The sequence below is a fragment of the Trichomycterus rosablanca genome, chromosome 4 (genome assembly GCF_030014385.1).
Source record: "Trichomycterus rosablanca isolate fTriRos1 chromosome 4, fTriRos1.hap1, whole genome shotgun sequence".
Taxonomy (NCBI): domain Eukaryota; kingdom Metazoa; phylum Chordata; class Actinopteri; order Siluriformes; family Trichomycteridae; genus Trichomycterus; species Trichomycterus rosablanca.
Genome location: NC_085991.1, coordinates 1,789,491 through 1,809,636, shown reverse-complemented (window position 1 = coordinate 1,809,636; position 20,146 = coordinate 1,789,491). Strand labels below are relative to the sequence as shown.

At 45.7% G+C, this 20,146-nt stretch overlaps 2 protein-coding genes across 2 annotated transcripts in view; one reads left to right on the top strand and one right to left on the bottom strand.

The window, feature by feature from the left end:
* Nucleotides 1-11,204, top strand: part of dvl3a (dishevelled segment polarity protein 3a) — a 34,268-nt gene extending 23,064 nt beyond the window's left edge. Inside the window, exon 15 of the mRNA XM_062993769.1 lies at nt 10,619-11,204. Within this exon, the coding sequence (XP_062849839.1) occupies nt 10,619-10,656 (38 nt within the window). The 3' untranslated portion in view covers nt 10,657-11,204. The remainder of the gene's footprint in view (nt 1-10,618) is intronic.
* Nucleotides 107-19,801, bottom strand: gpr158b (G protein-coupled receptor 158b). Its single transcript, XM_062993767.1, has 11 exons — nt 19,011-19,801; nt 14,204-14,309; nt 12,125-12,227; nt 10,283-10,497; nt 10,021-10,089; nt 4,921-5,030; nt 4,431-4,675; nt 3,425-3,563; nt 2,273-2,378; nt 2,046-2,192; nt 107-1,960 (listed from the first exon to the last, which is right to left on the bottom strand). The coding sequence occupies exons 1-11, from the start codon at nt 19,736-19,738 to the stop codon at nt 287-289; spliced, it is 3,642 nt and encodes a 1,213-aa protein (XP_062849837.1). The 5' UTR covers nt 19,739-19,801; the 3' UTR covers nt 107-286.
* Between the last annotated feature and the right edge of the window lie 345 nt (nt 19,802-20,146).

Genomic DNA, 20,146 nt, shown 5'->3' with positions numbered 1-20,146 from the left:
CTGACCATTGAAGAACAGCATGAAAGGACTACAGTCAGTAATTGTAGAACTACAAAGTGCTTCTATATGGTAAGTGGAGCTGATAACATGGACAGTGAGTGTAGATCAAGGAGGTGGTTTTAATGTTATGGCTGATCAGTGTAGAGTAGTGTCCACATACTTTTGACCATCAAGAGTAGGGTGTATGTTTGACAGATGAAGCTGTGGAACCTTTGGTAGGAATAGGCTATGACTAATTGGATATGATTAATAGGGGCCAGTAGGTGTGTAGAAGTGTGTAGAATTATCATGCACTGTTCCCTAATGACTCGTCATCACAGTCCCACGCCCGAGTGTTGACCTTAGCGAGTGCTGAGGAAGTCAGTGAAGACGTCTCATGATGGTCCTCACTTGAGGGACGTCTTCCTTTGGGCGAGCGCTTCACCTCCCAAGGACCCACGTCAGCACCTTCACCATCAGTCACTTCAGCTTCTTTTGTCGAGCTCCGTCTTCTGCCAGATCCCACCGTGGCAGCCTGGCAGTGTTTCTCGGAGGGTTTGCTGGATGAGCTTCTTCGCTCCTTGCTTTTGGATCCGTGTTTGTCGTCGTCCTTGTTCTTCCCTCTCGACGAGCAGGAGCCTTTCCTTTTGGAGTTGGAGTCTCTTCTTTTTGAGTGGTGTGTGGAGGTCGGAGACGACGGCGGCTGGTCGTAGTTCCAGGGGCAGACGTCCACCATGGAGGCTGGAGGATGCAGGAGGCTTCCGGTCGACTTGGAGATGTCAGAAAGGACGATCTTGGGCTTTTCATCAGTTGGGGTCATGCTTTTCTTGCGACTGGGCTTGTCAGGAGACAGACCTGCAGATTCCACCCCTCTCAAAGACTGATTGTCAAATTCCCAAGGGCAGACTTCTGATTTAAGGGGTGAATTGGGTTTCCTTCCTTCATGCCTGTCGCTCCCTTCCTCCCTGGTTCCACCCTTGTCTTTGGAACGGCGACGGTTAGACGGGGACGACACTCCTATCCGTGGCTTCTGTTGAGACCTCCCACTCTTGGTGCCGCTTTCATAGATGGTGTTGGTATTACTCGGGGCGATGGAAACATGCTTTTGGGTTTTTCCCTCTGACAGAGTGGGCAAGTCTTCCATTTCCCATGGGCAAACCTCACTAAGGTCATATAGATCCTTGCTCCTTCCTGGCTCAGAGCAGATAGAAGGTTGACTTCCACTGACTTGCTGCTTCATGATACCCATTTTGCTCGGGGTCTTGGTGTACTCAACAGACTGGCTGATGATCATCTTTGGGAAGCATTCGGGAGATTCGTGGACCTCTTTGTTCTTGAGGCCTTTCTTACTGGTGTCCTCCACGCTGTGAGTCTTCCCAGCGAGACCCAAGGTTCTCTCTCTGGCGCTGGCTATGACGCTCAGGGACTTCTGGATCATCGATGACCTCAGATGTATGGGCTTCTTATACGCTGCAAGGTTGTGGGCGCTGATAGACTTGCACACCAAGGGTACCGACTCTGCAGACTCCGCCGGGTCGACTTTTGGTAAGTCGGAATTCTTCTTTGCAGAACGTCTTCCTATCAAGGTTCCCAAGAGAGACAACTCAGTGGATGAGTTCTCGATTTTGTCTGGAGGAACCCCATTGGCATGCTCTCCCTGGTCGGGAGTGTGGTCATAACTATGGGACCTCTTTAAGGAGAACACCTTGCTCTTCAGAGATTCCTCTCTGGCTTTCCCACCGTGGCTGGGTTCAGATGGGTTTCTTCTCAGCGTGCTGCGATTGCTTCCGTGCTCGCTTCCATCCCTGTCCTCTCGGCTGTACTGGCGGCTCACCGTCTCTGGTATTTCTGTGATGCGCCGCATGAGCGTACGCCTGATCCCTTTCTTGGAGTTGCGTTTTTTCTGGAGATGAGGGTTGTTAGCCAGCATCTTTTTCCGTTTGTAGATCTCCAGCTGGGAGTAGAGCTTTTTAAGCTCATCCTTGGCAAAAAAGAAAGAAACCAACTGGTCAAACTGAATCCTACAGAATATTTGTATTGTACAGTTTAGGGAGGTACCGACTTACTCGTATGTCCTCGGGGTCCAAGCTGTGCTCGCTCCAGGCAGAAGTTATGCTGCTGTTCAGGTAGGAGCCGGATCGCCGCATGTCCAGTTCGTCCTCGTAGGCCTCGGTTGCAATGTCATCCTGCATATGAGTCCCGGTGAACAAGAACTAGAGAGGAATAGAAGCCTGCTAAGTTAGGATGAAAGACACTTTTGGAACAGAAAGTGCAACATAAGTGAGGAGAACACCTTTGGCATGAGCAGCAAGCCCAGCGTCACGGTCACTGTCAAGTGCGTATGAACGAAAAACAACATCAGCATCCAGTCTGGGTGCAGTCCCGGAGCCAGCGTGAACCTGAAGAGAAGACCAGAAGAGTTATGATGGATCTGATACCAATTCCTGAGGTTGTGCACCCTTGCCAACTGAGGAGGGCTACAAGCTAGATGCCGTATGCAAACCCCCTGGTATAATCTGTAGTCTCAGCACTTTTCTACTGGTTGTGCAGCACCTCAACCAGACAGTAGGAGTCGCTGTTGCACCAGCAAAAGCGTGAAACTCCACTCCACTCCACCTCCTCCACCAGGCTGACGACACTTCCAAGACTCGAGCACTAGACAAGCGTATCAGATTGCTGTGAACAAAAGCTTGTGATAATGTTTGTCTCATTTTCTCTCTGCCATCCATTACTCCTGAGTCATTGCCTACCAGTCATTTAATTAACAAAACATCATCAAGAAGAATAGCAGCATTAAAAGAGCTCTCTTTTGGAAATTTCGACTCAGCACTATGTGAGACGTTCCATTAACGTCAAGGTTCCATCCACTGAGAACACTGTTTGTCTGCTGTTGTCCAAAATAATGAGACTCTGCCTCGTTCTGTGCGTTAGTCATTCAGAGGCTGTTTTGGCAGAAACCTGACTTCAGCACGCCGCTCGTCTCCTCGCACCAGCGGGGGTGCAGTCATGCCAAAAATGATTCACACCATGAGAACGATTGTTCTCGCTCCACTTGTCCATCAGATAACATGGACTGGAGGTTCTTTGGTGATGATACAGGAGGAACGTCTTCAAAATAAGTAACATTAGTGCCGGGACTCAGCCACTAGATAATCATTCTGTGTTATGATTATGTGGTCCAAATTATGTGGACGCCTTTACTAATTCCTACGTTTTGTTGTTTCAGACTCCCCCAAGGTCTTCTTGTCCAGCACCAGTGCCTAACTCACAGATTACTTTACTGGGGGCAAATTTCTACCAACGCGTATCAATACCCATAATTTTGTCTGGTCTCATGGGCTGGCTCTCAGTGCCTGTCCCATGGCCAGATGGAAATAGGTGTGTTGCGTCAGGAAGGGCATCCAGGGTAAAGCTTGTGCCAAGTCTGTTATGCCGTCGCACTTACCTAATGATGTGGAATATTGCCGAGATGAGAAGCTCGTTGTAGATGGCGATGGCCATGTAGCGTGGCTCGTGGAAGGTGGAGGGTACGGTCCGTACGCAGTAGCATAGGTAGACGCCCCACAGCAGGAATAAAAACTCGGCTAGAAAGTTAGGAGATGAACACACATCACGCATCATTCATCTCTCCTCATGTTCCCTCCCATACCATCATGCATGGGTGCCAATTGACACATTGACAGTACTAGGAAAGTCTTTCTCCAGATATCCTAGCTTGTTCGGAAGCTGAGGTCAGACCCCTGGAGCTGAGAGGGTTATTGGCTTGCTTAAGGGCCCAACAGTGGCCACAACCTTTAGATTGATAACCCAAAGCTCTACCCGCATGTTAACAAACTTTTCTTTTGGCACCACAAGGTCCACTGGCTTGGACAAAGCCCTGACCTCAACCCCAACCGACATCTTCCAGGATAAGTTGGAATTGGCCAGCGCCAATTGAGTGACTGACCTCAGCAATGCTCTTGTGGCCGAATGGAAGTGAATTCCCGCAGTTGTGTTTATGAAAGGAAAACAGGACACCCATCCCAAATGAGTGGCAGCACATATTGGAACGGTTCCATTTAAACACCCGTGGTTTCGGATGAGATGCCCATGATGTCTTCACAATAAAACCGAGTAGCCCTTCCTCCCCCGCACTCCCTCCAGGCTCTCAGAGAGAACGCTCTACATCCCTCTCCAGCTCGGCCCGTGAGGGATTCAATTCGGAATCCCACGCCTCTGCTGTCGGTGCCTCCACAAAGCCCCAGGCGTTCTGTGTTCCTTTAGCATTTTTACTTTCTCGAGGCTGTTGATGATGGGAATCTTTTCTCAGAGATGATATGATACAGAGATGTATCATCAGAGAATCGCAGCCTCTTTTAATGGGACTAAGAGGTACAGACGCCACACCTCCTTCACTGGGATTGTCTCAAAACTACAAGCAATAATGGCAAACAAATAGACATAGTACCCACCGACAGCCATCATGTAGTCCCAGCGGTCGAGCAGGCACATGCTGAACTGAAGACCCTCCGGCGTCACACCGACGTCAATCATGGCGTGATGGTCATGGGTCTCTCGTCTCTGGAACATAGCTGAGGTCCAAGCCACCAGGAACCAAAGCACCACAAGCAGGATGGCACCCAGCAGACGCAGCACATGCCAGCTGGTCATGTAGGGTATCCGCTGCGCCGTACGCGATAGGAACACTTTTAGGACCCTGTGCAGGAAACATCGTAATTCAAGAGCAGAAATACATGCCAGCCCTGGTTCGAATCCCCAGCGGTGCTATCAGCCCATTGGGCATCTACTGTACATACAGACACTATTGGGTAGGTCTGAGAAGGGCGGGATTGTGTGCCCAGCCAGGTAATCGAACCCAGGCACTTCTTGCTGTGCCACCCACCCACGAAAATGAAAGATAATTTATGTCAGAACAGGACTCATCGACACGCCTTTACATACCGATAGAGCTTAAGGATCACCGTTCCGTACACGGTGGCAAAACCCAGGAGACGAACCCATCTCAGGAGGACGCACCACAACACGCCGGGGTCGAAGTGAAGTATCATCACCTGTGAGAACATCAACGAAAACAAGCACACGGATCAGCGGGTGACGCAAATTACAGTTCCGTCCATTTCACGCCTCCTTATGCTGTTGTTTGGGTCAAAAGTTTAAATACGCTGGTGATCACTGGAACACAGACTGGTTTCACTGGTTCCTGTGAGTTTTTCTGGCTAGCGTCACCTCTGGCTCACTCATTCAGTGGCGTCTTAATAAGACTGAATTATTATTTTAGGTTTTATTTAGTCTGAAAAATGGCGATTGTGCTCAAGCAGCTTTCTAGAGCAGTGGACCCCAACCACCAGGCCATGGTACCGGTACTGTGGGTCATTTATTACCGGGCCTCACAGAAAGAATCAATAATTACACATATAATTACATATATATATATATATGTTTTATTGACAATCACACAAGAATAGCAAAAAAAGTTCAGGGTTTCCACTGATTTTCCATCATTGGTGAGTAGTATTGTTATGCACTTTGTGTTTTTTATTTTGCTTGTCGTATAATTTTATTTTGATTGATTTTTACTATTTTATTGATGCATTTTCTCCCAGTTTAGCATAGTCAATCTGTCTTCCGCTGCTGGTGGATCCCTGACTGCAGTTCAGGAGGGTATATTGCTGCTCACGTGCCCTCTGACCCGCACACAGCCCTTAAGAGAACCATTTTTCACCCATGCTTTCTGCACAGGTGCCTTTATCTGCTAATCAGGGTCCTTATACAGCGTTTGAAGACCCTGCCCACATAGTCCGGTCATCCTGCCCTAGCAGAAACGTGTCTGCTGCAGGCACTGCCAATTATGCCCGCTAGATGGCGTCCAGCCGATTGGTGGCAACGTCGAGTTTCGAACTGAGGAGTTCTGGTGTGCTAGCAGAATATCCCACTGTGCCAGTATAATTTTATTTCAAATCCTCTCACCCCTGCTGGTCTGTGAATGTATATCTTATATGAAACCGGTCCATGGTGCAAAAAAGTTTGGGGAGCGCTCTTCTAGATGAACAGAACCTACACTAGATTCCGCTGGAACACCAGGAACACCACCACGTTCCAAAGTACTTTTTACAGACAGGCCGTCGTTTAGTTCTAAGTTTGTTTTTCTTACGTAACCCTGGACTCACTGTTGCTGCTGAATATGATTATTTATGATACTCGTGTTCCCACACATGAAGGCACTGAGTAAAGTGTCGAATATCTTCTTCTCACTGAGACACGCCGACAGTCACATCTGCGCCCGCCTGTCTCCGGAGAACTCGCGCGACATCTGCCTAATCTGCCAACATCTGCCTAATCTGCTCCCTGCCGTCTGAATGCTCACGCAGCGAGACGCCGCCGTCCAAGTAATCAGAGCCCACCGCCGCAGCTTCTAACAAAAAGTGAGAAGCAATTAGCTGATAAACCGCGGCAACGTTTCTGCTGTCGCAAATGACGATCAGACTGAGACGCGTGTCCAACACAGCGACCGATCAGAAACCGCGGTTCTGTAACGGGAATCCACAAAGGTCACTGTTATCTGTTTATGATAACATTTAAAAGTGTTCCGAATAGAGTGTGTGTCATTTTTTGGCAATTTTTTAAGAAGTCAGAAGCGAATTAAAAGCCAATTGAAAGAAAGTGTGTTAGCAAAATGTACAACCCCAAATCAAAAAAAGTTGGGACAGTATGGAAAATGCAAATAATAAAAAACACAGAGTTTCTTACATTTACTTTGACTTTTATTTGATGTCAGACAGGATGAACCTGAGATATTTCATCTTTTATCTGCTCAACTTCATTTCATTTATTAATAAACATCCATTCCTGCATTTCAGGCCTGCAACACATTTCAAAAAAAGTTGGGACGGGGGCAATTTAGGGCTAGTAATGAGGTGAGAAAACTAAATAATGATGTGATTCCAAACAGGTGATTGTGATCATGGTTTGGTACAAAAGCAGCATCCAGGAAAGGCTGAGAGTCTCTGATGAGCAAAGATGATCAGAGGATCCAGGTTGTCCACAAATGTGTGAGAAAATGATTGAAATGTTTAAAAACAATGAACTTCGAAGAAAGATTGGAAGGGATTTGCATGTTCTCCCTCTACAGTGCAGAATATCATTAAACCATTCAAGGAATCTGGAGGAATTTCAGTGCGTAAAGGACAAGGACACAAGCCTAATCTGAACGCTCGTGATCTTCCATCCCTCAGACGGCGCCACATCAAGAACCTCCACTCAACACTAGCTGATATAACCACATGGGTGAGGGAGTAGTTTATCAAACCTTTATTAAGCTCTACAGTACAGAGTTACTGCACAAATGATACTTAAATGTTTACTGTGCAAAAAAGAAGCCTTATGTTAACCATGTCCAGAAGCGGCGGTGGACCATCACACAGTGGAAACTAAATCACTTGGTCTCCTCGGTGCCAAAGCGTCTTTTAGGTGTGGTGAAAAGGAACAGCAACATTACAAAGTGGTAAATGCTTTACTGTCCCAACTTTTTAAAATGTGTTGCAGGCCTGAAATGCAGGAATGGATGTTTATTAATACATCCAGTCAACTGAGCGTTAAGGGCCTTGTTTAGGGGCCCAACCCTTGCAACCTGGCTGTAGTGGGGTTTGAACCAGCAGCATTCAATTAATGGTCCGATTGAGGCTTAAAGGCCTTTCTGAGGGGCACCAACAGTGGCAAAATGATGGTGTTGGTGGGGCTTCCAATCATTTACATTTACATTTTTGGCATTTAGTGGACGCTTTTATCCAGAGCGACTAACAGTACTGTGACAGTATATTGTCTAAGCAATTGAGGGTTAAGGGCCTTGCTTAAGGGCCTAACAGTGGCAACCTGGCAGTAGTGGAGCTTGAACCAGCGACCTTTTGAATACCTTTTAATTATCCAGTACCTTAACCACTCGTGGTCTGGCCAGGGGGGCTTTAACCAGCGACCTTTTGATTACCAGTCCAGTACCTTAACGACTACGCTACAATGGCCCTAGATCTCGAGATCTGGCCAGGGGGGCTTAAACCAGCGACCTTTTGATTACCAGTCCAGTACCTTAACCACTAGGCTACAACGACCCTAGATCTCGACATCTGGCCGGGGGGGCTTGAACCAGCGACCTTTTGATTATTAGTCCAGTACCTTAACCACTAGGCTACAACTGTCCTAGATCTCGAGGTCTGGCCAGGGGGGGCTTGAACCAGCGACCTTTCGATTACCAGTCCAGTGCCTTAACCACTAGGCTACAACTGCCCTTCCAGTTCTAATCACTCCAGTATCTTGGTGGTAGGGATTTAATAAGGCCGATATCTGATGATTTAAGGGAGTTTATCCTGCCACTGTCACCCTCGGCTTGCTCGACAGAGGTTTTTGGTCTGTCGGTCCTGGATTCTGTAAAGTTGCTTTGAGGCGATGTCCACTGTAAAAAATGCCTTACAAATAAATTCAGTGCCATGATGAGTTTGGTGTAAAGGAGCTCTAGTGGCTCCCTGACGTCGACCTGACTGAGCAGCTTGGGGATGAATCGGAACGCTGTTTGAGGTTCAAGCCTTTCAGTGCTTGACCTCACGAATGCTCTCAAGAGCAGCCAGCAGGAAAGAAGGGGTCGCCATACAAATGAGAATGTTTTTAGTTGGAATGGTGTCCACATATTTTGGTCATATCTAAGGGACCTACAGTAAAACGAAAGGTCACACCACGACAGATCAGTGGTTGACTTTTCACAGCCGTATAAATAAAATCTTGTCATTTTTTTTTCGACGGATCAGAGGACAGAACGCGGCCCCCTTTTCCCCCTCAGCATTAATAAATCAGCGAGTTTATTTTTAACCGCGTCGGTTTAAAAATGCATGAAACTTTGCAGAAAAGTACGAGCGCTTCACCCGTGCAGCCATAAAAGTCACAACTGAATACACGGTGCGGCCAGACGTGGACACCGGACCGTTCCAAAACTGTCAGGACAGTTCCAGTTCATATCAGATTGGTGCATTTGGGATTGAGGTCGTTGAAGTTTCTCCACACTAAACATTTTAGTACACAGAGGCTCAGTAATTAAGAAGGGCGTCCACATAATTTAGCCAGACAGCGTATCGTCCGGAGTATTCCACAGGGTTCACTAACTTTCGCTCGCAGATGATGCTCGAAGCGGCTGCGGTATTTATTCTCTCGTTATGTAAGAGCCATAAAGCTGCTCCGCTCTTCCTCTGTCGGATGGAGGAGGTTTAAATCTCTCCACGGGGAGACGAACGGAGCGGAAAGGAGAACAAACGAGCGTCTGTAACGGAGGAGGGCTTACAAACCTCAAGTTTTATTATATTATTAGAATTTAATAGAAGCAAACGCGCAGAAACAGTCTGTAATTCAGCAGCAAATAGTGCCCAAAAGTATTCGGACGCCTGACCGTGAGCTTGTCTTTAACTACGTCTATCTAAATTCTATCTAAATGGAAAGAAAAAAGAATTGGCACCACAAGAATTGTGAACTGTGAACAGAATCCCCAGTTAGATAACATAAGACATGAACATTTTATGATTAAATGAATATTTGATATATAAACAGAGTTGTAACTGGTGCTGCTCCAATCATGAATGTTTAAAGCCCGTGAGCTAAATCAGCACATAAAGCAGCTTGCACATTCCCACTTTTTATTGTTTGCAGCATTATAAACATTAAAAACATTATAAGATTCATAATTAAAAAGCAGCCTATTTTCCTATTTTGATTTTGTGCTTTTCTACACCACAATACAACACACTACAGTCCTTAGCTAAAAGCCATCGTCTATGTGTACGGGGGATTTCGACTCTGGGGTTCATCTCACAGCTTCACAGACGGCCGCTTATTTCAAGTGCAAGTTACACAACAGCCGAGAGGAACGTGGAACAGTGGTGGTAAGGACCTGAAGTTTCCTGCAACGTTGTCCTCACTACCCATCAGTATAACCAAACCTGGGAGCTGTTCTATCTATCAGTGTCGTTACAAGCACAACTGACACCATCATGAAAGGTTTGAACTTACGGGGAGGTAGAGGAGCACAGCACCCGACAGGATCACCTCCAGAAGGATAAATCCAGACGCTTTGATTCTCTAAGGCAAAAGTAAAAGATGACAATCAGTGTTCAGGCAAATGATCATAAAAGATCAACATTGTCCAGCCCACAGCCCTGATACAGACTCTTATCAAGAGGTTTATTTTAATGATGGCATCCTAATTTAAAAATGCAGACTGTTTACTGTACAGCTCTAACTCATTTCAAAAAGATAATTATCGAGTTCGGACCTTGTCGCGACGGAAGCGGTACACCGCGGCCATGCTGATGACGTCCAACAGCACACACAGACCCTGGAACGAGACGACGGCGAGACGGAGGACATCGTCCTCCTGCGCCAGGCATGGCATGTTGTCCAGACAGAACATGCAGCCCTCCTGGCACGGCAGGCACAGCCCGGGCACCTCCGAGGGTTCAGGGCCGAGCGTGTTATCCCTCTCCGAATCTGAGAGGAGACAGAAACAGATTTCATTTACGTTACAGTGGAAGCCTGCTCGCCTGTGGTCAGTTCCACTTGTGTACAACCTGCAAATAAATCATAACACTCCTCTTTCTCTCTTTCTCAGGATATTTGGATTACATGACCAGTCAGAAACATCCTTGATCTTAGCATAGAGGCGTTCTATGTACTTTTTAACACGCACAGTCAAACTAGCCCTATTTACATGGACACCAGCTGTACTGAGGAACCCTGGAGGCTCTGATAGGAAGTTAAACGACAGGATGGAACTTTTTAATCTACACCAACAAATAAACTCCAGTTCTAGTCTTCAGCAACGAATGCAAGTCACTTCAGGGAGGTTGTGTGGTCTCATTTTTATATCACTGACTGTCTAACAAACAAACACGAACCTCCAACCACCAGATAACAGAGACGTAAACGAGCCTGAACACCGAGATCTTTATCTCATTATCTTTCCCCTCACGGCTTCAGAAGTAAAACAAATGAGATCATTACGACACACGGATCGACAAACACACGAGCCTGGAGAAATACAAACTACAAACTACTCTTCCATCTGACAGGAGCATAATTATAGACTGATGAAGCAGGGCAGGATGAAAGCAGGATGCTCTCGAACTTAACGTCTTTAAAAAATACAAACTGGACCTGCATAAAGCTGCTCAAAACTAAAACCAGAACTTCATTAATAAACCTGTTCATGTTTCACCTGCTTCAGCGTTAACAGTCGCACGCTGACGTCTTTATTTCTGAATTCATGCTTTATTTCATATAGAAACCATCTAAGGACACCCAGAGATTATTTAAGTCGAGTGTAACAGAGGAGGTTTTTTGAAGAACCTTGCACAGTGGTACCTTGTAACTCAATGGCCCCTAAACTCAAAATCTTTGAAACTCAACACCCTTCATCGAGAAATTTGTACCCTTAAACTCGACGTGTGCGACCGCTGCTTTGTTCAGCACTCAGCTTGAAGCTGAATCTGCATTAGTGTGGAATAAGCGTCAGATCCAGGGTTACAGCTCCACATGTATCTGTGTTCATCTGGATTCTCCTCCCTGTTTCACTTTTAAACTTGTGTTACAGCTCGAGCTTCTGAGAAATGGTGAGAATCAGAATCAGCTTCTCCCAGAGTCTAAAACGCTTCTGGTTCAAAATAATAATAATAATAATAATGTAACCTAATCTATTAAGGAACACTAAACCTCTCTTGATAATTACTTTTTATAAGTTTTCTCCACTAATTAGGAAGCATAAGAAAACGATAAAGAGGTTAAGGTAAAGAGCAGATTTTTATTGATTTTTAACTGTTTGTAATTGTATTTCAGTGTGTTTATATTATATTTGTGTTATTTTCAGTGTTTAAGTGTCAAAAACAACCTCATTATTTTACATGAGACTAAAATATCTGCAGCTCCACGGGACCATGGACGCATTAACAGGTTTCCCAAACATCCTTATGGGAAAAATACCTTAAAACTCAACGTCTTTAAACTCAACACCACTCCCAGAACCAACAGACGTCGAGTTTCAAGGTACCGCTGTCATTTTTTACAGAGCTGTTGATTCAAAACTTCACATTTACATTCAGTATAGTGTAGAGAGACTCACTGGAGAAGCCGTTGAGCGTCACCCGGCTGTGCTGGTAGAATCCTCTCTTACACTGGCACTGGTATTTGTCCAGTACAAAGCCGTGACCCGGGATCGCTTTACACTGAGGATAAAGAGAAGAAGTCCTGGTCATTAAGTACTACACACTGCGGCAGTGAACGATCCTCGTTTCTGATTGGCCATGAGCTTGTTTGACCATCTAGAACAACAGCCGGCATCTCACAAGACTGTGGGAATCTGTGCCCATTATGTCATGTTGATGTTCCGGTTCATCCCAGAGAGGCTGAGTGGGGCTGAGGTCAGGACTCAGGCAGGACAATTTAATAATTAGAAGGGGCGTCCCAATACTTTTGTCCAGACGTAACCATGTTGAGGTGTGATCATCACATCCGGCATTAATAACGGTGATGTCGGATCCACGTTGACCTTTTGCTGTCACGCCCATGAACCAAAACAGTGTTTATTTATTTACTTATTTCTGATTTTAACCTCACTTGCACGTCTTTCGACTGTGTGATGAAACCGGAGCTTCTGGAGGAAACCCACACAGACACGGGGAGAACATGCAAACCCCGAACCCAGGACCTTTTTGCTGTGAGGCGACAGTGCTACCCACCGAGCCAACGTGCCGCCCCAAAACATGGTGTGAATAGATAGAAGAAACCAAACCTGCACCAAAGCGCCATCAGACAACGTTAAACTAAAAATAAAAATCTGTGGCGGGTTTTACGGTTTAAACGTCTCGAGCTGATGGAGCTCAGCGTGCAGCCGCTAAATTGCAGCGTTTTCTTCTTTAAATAGCAGAACTGCATCTCCCACTGAGCCCTAGCGTCTGAGAGCCACTCCAGCGCCTTTAATTAACACAGGAAGAGGCTTTGATTAGGGCTGGATGCTAATTTACACACCGATGCTTTATAATGGACTGTAATTCGATCTTCGTTACGTCCGGCGTCTGTCCGGACACGCGGTACGGGTCTGTCACATCGACACGGCATCAGCTGACCAAACCCAGGGTGTGGGAATTCGGTACACCTCGAATCCGGTGCCTCACTGAGCATAATGCCTGAAACTGAAGGTGTGCAAACATTTATTTATCTACACATATATGGCAAAAGTATGTGGACACCTCATGTAAATACTGGGTTCAAATTCTGGGATTAATTAAACTTCACAAATCACAAATGCTCTAATGACTAGATGGGCGCAAATTCTCACAGACACACTGCAAACTCTCTTGGAAAGCCTTTCCAAAAAGGTCAGGTGTCCATATAATTCGGACATATGAACGTTGGACATGACGCCACCTTTCTAAACAGTCAGCTGATGTGCGCCCAGCTTGAGCTGCTTCAGTCAGCGGTAACTGGATACGTCTAAGAGTGACAGCTCAGTCGTTAAGAGTTTGTCTAGAGCTTGAAGGATTGGGTTTCTATGGCCGTGCAACCACACACGACCTAAATCTCATGCGCAATGCCAGTCCTCAGCTGGATTGGTATACCACACCACTCTTGGACTCTGGAGCAGTAAATAAACACATTCTCTGGAAGAATGAAGCTAGCTTCACTATATTACAGTCTGGGTGAATGGGTGAATCCATACTTGGTGGATGAGGTAGGTACACTATTTTCCAGAATGCATGGTGCCAGCTGTGAAGTATGGTGGAGGAGGAGTAAATATCAGTATTTTTTTAAAGAGTTGAGCCTCTTAGTGCTCTAACTCTCTGTAAACTTAACACTGTCCAACACGTGGGATGAATTTGAACACCAACCGCAAGCCAGACCTCACTGATGCTGTACTGTAAGTGAATCCCTGCAGTTATTTTTCCAAATCCAGATGCTGAGGATTTAAATCACACGATCAGACTTTAAACAAGAGATCCAAAAATATCAGTGCAGGTCTGAATTGGTGGCTAATTAGCGACGTCAGTTGAGCGCTCGTTAGGAGCAGTCGTGCAGAAGGTGGATTAGCTCACGCTCGAGCTCATCTACCATCCAAACCAACCGAACAGCTCACATCAGGAAGCAGTGATTTAACAATGAGCCTCACAGGGATCTTATTACGGGGATGATATCTGCCGCTCACCTCGGTGGTGGTCAGGTTGCAGCGATGAGTTCCGGCGAACCATCCAGTACTGGCGCACTGGTCAATGTCCAGATCCTGAAGGTTCACGTCCACCCTCACTGCACCCCTGAAAAGAGAGAGAAGCTGAGGTGACTGACCCTCTAAAGACCCCATCCAAAAGATTAATTAATCAGTATCTCGACGATGCTGGAAGATTCCATCCAACCCAGCCATTCAAATCTCCCATCAGTGGTCCAGTGACCTTAAGGCCTGTGCATGGCACCACCATCATCCTAGAAGATACCACTCCCAAAACAACAAAGAACAGCAGTGCTCTTGGTTATTTTTTGCTCGGTATTGATTTTGTGACCTTGTTCTCTAAGAGGACACGTGGACTCAAAACGTGCCTGCATGGTTCCCCGCACATCATAACAGAGGGGGCATTTTCATGCCCGTTTAGACCCCCCAAAAGAGCATTTGCGAGGTCAGGTACTGATTTCGGACGAGACTAGATGGTCTCGTTTCAATTCAGAAGTGTTTGAGGTGCAGGCCATTGGAGTTCCTTAGCACCAAACTCATTAACTCATGTCTTCCTGCATCCAGCATCCCCCAAACTGTGCTACCAGCCTAGTGGGACGCCTGCAGACACATTTGGCTGTGTCTGAGAGAGGGCTGGATTGGTGGTCGCCTCATTGCTGGAACACCACATGAGTGGTGGAGAAATAACAAAGGCATAGCGTGTTCCTCCATTCTGCCATTCTTCCGTGTCTAGCACTGGTGTTGCCAATAGAGATCTGAGGTTGCTAGTGCAGAAGGGAATCGGATATCCAAAATTTGGAAGGGAAAACTAAATGACAGGTGCTTCTTTAGACGGTGCGCTCGTGCTGTACACGAGTCGAAGGTTCCAGCCCGATCCGCCCCGTCGAATTCCTTCCTGCTTCCTAAACACGTCCGATTCTAGCGGCTTCCCTCCCACAGCCGGCGTCTTTATTTTTAGCTTCACGCCGCCTGTGGGATTAGCCGTGTGGGAGGTGAGAGGTATGGATTCGATTAGCGCGACTGTACATCACATCATAACTCCTTTAAGAAGCAGCTTCTTGTATTTCAGTGCTCTCTCTGTGATGTGATGTGGTGTTGAAGTGACACAGTGACATGTGATGCGAGGTGACACAGGAGGACTGTTTGTACTGGTTTACCCCGGTCCATCAGATTCTTTTTCAGATTTCTTTTTCATAAACATGGATTGGCTCTTCTGAACTGAGGTGTGAGTGTGTTTTACTCTGTGATGAATCACCACCTCATCCAGGATAAAACGGTTTATAAAAATGTACAAATAAATAAACTGAGGAGAGTTCTGTGTTCTGTGTTCTGAGTTCTGTGTACGTAAACGTTCATCTTATTATTCTGTAATAAAACATGCCAGAGATACACGGGGAGACTCTGTACACATTTCCAAATAAAGACGATCATGATGACAGGAATATAGATTCATTTAATTCCCTTCTCTCTCTCTCTCTCTCTCTCTCTCGCTCTCTCTCTCTCTCTCTGTTATAAAACACTCAGAGATTCTGTGGAGGAAGCAACGGTCCTTCTGTCGACTGGGAACAGAAACAAACACCTGAAAATGTCACTTTATATTTCTGTCATCCACTGTGAGTGAGAGAGAGAGAGAGAGAGAGAGAGAGACGGGAGGGATTTCTCTTAATCTTTGGAAAAACAAAACGGCTAAAAACAGAATTTAGGCAAAAAATCATCTATAAAATCTGTTTGGTGTATTGTGGTGTTATTATGGTGTAGTGTATTGTGTATTATGGTGTTGTGTGTAGTGTGGTGTTTTGTTGTGTATTGTAGTGTAGTGTGATGTATTGAAGTGTATTGTTGTGGTGTTATTAAGGTGTTGTGTAGTGTATTTTGACGTACTGTAGTGTATTGTGTTGTGATGTAGTGTAGTGTATTGTGTTGTGGTGTAGTGTATTGTGTTGTGATGTAGTGTATTGTGTTGTGATGTAGTGTAGTGTATTGTGGTGTAGTGTAGTGTAGTGTAGTGTGTTGTGGTGTAGTGTAGTAGTGTATTGTGTTGTGGTGTAGTGTAGTGTAGTGTAGTGTAGTGTGTTGTGGTGTAGTGTAGTAGTGTATTGTGTTGTGGTGTAGTGTAGTGTAGTGTAGTGTAGTGTAGTGTTCAGTGGAATATATTGTAGTGTAGTGTATTATGGTGTTGTGTAGTGTATTGTTGTGTATTGTGGTGTTATGTAGTGTGGTGTGTTGTTGTGTATTGTGGTGTAGTGTGATGTATTGAAGTGTAGTTTATTGTGGTGTTATTGAGGTGTTGTGTAGTGTATTTTGACGTACTGTAGTGTATTGTGTTGTGATGTAGTGTAGTGTATTGTGTTGTGATGTAGTGTAGTGTAGTGTATTGTGTTGTGATGTAGTGTAGTGATGTAGTGTAGTGTGTTGTATTGTAGTATAGTGTAGTGTAGTTTATTGTGGTGTTATTAAAGTGTAGTGTTGTTTATTGTGGTGTAATTGAAGTGTAGTGTAGTTTATTGTACTGTAGTTTATTTTAGTGTAGTGTAATGTATTGAAGTGTAGTGTTGTGTATTGTAGTTTGGTGTAGTGGAGTGGAGTGTGTTAGGATTTTTGGAACATAACATCATTATTAAACATCATTATTAAACATAAATTCAATATGGGAAGTTTTACGGCATTTTCCAAGTTTTACGACATTCATACCGCATGGTCTTTTGTTCAAAATGGCGGCTGCCATGATCTCTTGGCAGAGGTCCTCTAGACCCCCACCTAGGGGGTGGGCGGAGCCTGGGCCTCTTTAGCACATTTCATTGGCTCCAACAGCAGCGGCGGAGGAGGAGCCTAGACTAGTTTAAAAGAATGGCGGGCTCAGACGCCGGGGCTCTTTCTTGGTGGTTGTGTTTCTAGACTGCAGGAGAAAGGAGCGCCGATTGGCTTAGCTCTGACCTATATTCACAGATCATTTTTACACTTAATAAAGTGTTTTAAAGAGTACTTTCTGGACTTCCCGACTGCTTTCTTCAGGACCTTTTGAACTAAAAGATTCATCCTAACAAGTGTATTGTGGTGTATTGTAGTGTATTGTCGTGTGTAGTGTATTGTGATGTAGTGTTGTGTATTGGTAGTGCTGTGTATTGGGATGTAGTGTATTGTAGTGTAGTTTATTGTGATGTAGTGTAGTTTATTGTGATGTAGTGTAGTGTATTGTAGTGTAGTGTATTATGGTGTAGTGTAGTGTTGTGTATTGTGATGTAGTTCATTGTGATGTATTGTGATGTAGTATACAGTAGTATAGTGTATTGTACTGTAGTGTAGTGTGATGTGTAGTGTATTGTGGTGTTATTAAAGTGTAGTGTAGTTAATTGTACTGTAATTTATTTTAGTGTAGTGTAATGTATTGAAGTTTAGTGTTGTGTATTGTAGTTTGGTGTAGTGGAGTGTAGTGTTGTGTATTGTAGTGTAGTGTATTGTGATGTTTAGTGTAGTGTATTGTTGTGTATTATGGTGTAGTGTATTGTAGTGTAGTGTTGTGTACTGTAGTATATTGTGTTGTGGTGTGTTATGTAGTGTATTGTGTTGTAGTGTATTGTATTGTTGTGTACTGTAGTGTATTGTGTTGTGGTGTAGTGTAGTGTACTGTGGTGTATTGTGATTTAGTGTAGTGTAGTGTAGTGTATTTTATTGTTGTATATTTTGGTGTAGTTTCTGCCGAGGTAGATTTTGAAATGAATTGGATGCGAGTGAGTAACACTAAACCACTTATTGCTTGAACACGACGATACCCATAAATCATCATCAGTACAGTACCCGCCAGCCTCTTTATTCCAGACCAACTCGTCCAAGAAAAACACTTTAAACCTGACAGATCAAACAGGTTCATTTACCTGAACTGGATCATTAAATCCTGGTAAACATGAAACACCAACTGTGAGGGTTTAACTAAAGCTCTGTCTTTATTAATAACAAACACACACACACACACACACACACACACACACATTTATCCTGTTAAACACACTCGTCTGGAACCTAAATATTCATCGTTTACATAAGAACCGTGTTTTTATTAGTGAGAATGTGCAGCAAAACCTCCAGCGCTGGAATCACTTTTATAATCTTCAGTGTTTACAGACGTGCTGGTGAACACACCTGAACTCACCTGAACCTTCTGACCTCAATCACTGACCTGCCTGAACCCGTCTGACCTCGAGTCACCTCACCTAAACTCACCTGAACTCAACTGAACTCACCTGAACTCACCTAAACTCACTGAACTCACCTAAACTCACCTGAACTCACATGAACTCACCTAAACTCACTGAACTCACCTGAACTTACCTGAACTTACCTGAACTTGTTTACCTTACAGCTGAACTCTCTGGACCACACCTAACCTTACCTGACCACACACAAACCTGCTTTACCTGAACACACCTGAACATGTCTCACCTACATTTACCTGATCATCTAAACTCACCCAGAATGACCTAAACAAACCCGATCTTACTCAAACTAAACTAATCAGGCTAACAATAACAGAACACCCAGCTGAACCTACACAAATCACCAAAACACATCTAGAATTATCACACACCCTTAGACTCACCTGAATTTACCAAAAATCGCCTGTGCTTATTTACACTCCCATAAACCTACCTGAACCTAGACAAGGTTCGAGTTACAGGGGGGATTGGGGATTGGTCTGACCCACCTAATCAATACCTGGACCCCCAATTGTCACTGAATAATTTGCACCTTGATTAAATTCACACACATGTGATCTGAAATCAGCTGAACTCACCTGATTTCTGGCTCCGCGTCCGAGTTCAGACCGTACACTCCCACTGATAGCGTTAAAAGCCAATGCGGGACGAATCTACCTCGCTCGCACTCCAAATAGGGCGCTGACCACTGGACGGGACTCTTGGGAACCATGCGACTCTGCGTTATCATCCGGGTTCTTTTCCTGAACTCGAGGTACCACTCGGATTCCTCGGCCGAAAGCTCTCGCAGCGACACCAGCTCACCGCTCCTCCTGGCCTGTAGATGGAGCTGCTCCGCGTGGACTGCCAGCGCCACCCGCTGGATCTTGGGTTCCTGCTCCAGCATGCTCCGCAGCAGCGCCCGGTAACAGAGCTGGTGCTGCTTCTTCCTCGGGTCTTGCTTGGACTCCCACGTGAGAGAGTTTAGAAAGTGGGTGGCGTGCGCCAGGACGTTCAGCGTGGCCGCGACCGGAGGGAAGGAGGTGACGCGAGGCACGGGCGGGGCAGAACCCAGGCTGCTGAGCTCATAACGGCGGGAGCAGTTGACCTGGCTGAGCCTGGATGGGTCGCCCGTGTGCAGGAAGGCCGCCACCACGCGGGGCAGCTCCTCCGCCCCGGCTGCCATGCGCTCCGTGCCACGGACGCGGTGCTGCTTGGTGCCGATCCTGCCGTCCTCGTCAGCGCCGTCCGACCACTCCACGTAGCCTTCATTAGAGGCGTGGGCGAATCCCGTTTGCAGGAGGAGGTACAGCAGGAGCACGTCCATCCCTCACAGCTCCGCCCACCCGATACACCTAGTTTGAAGCGCCCATCCGGTTCTTTAGGTTCAATCCCATCGGCTTCCCATGATGCCGTCAGGAAACAATGATCTGGAGTTGCTTTGACCACGTTAGATGATCAGAACTTCCAGCCTGAATTGACGGCAAGGAACTCAGCATGCAAATACGCATGCACGTGCATCCGCAAGCATCCACGTCTGCACTAATTCATGCATCTCCTTAAAAATATCGATTCATTTTCATTTAGCAATTTTGAATCCTCCAGCCAGCTGATTTTGATCCTGTTGTACCGAGCTCTGCTTCTCCTTGTTGTCACCCAGTTTACAAACCGTCTCAGCTCCTGGGAAAATGGTGTGCTGTGTTTTTCGATGCCAACATGTCTGGGATGCCCACAC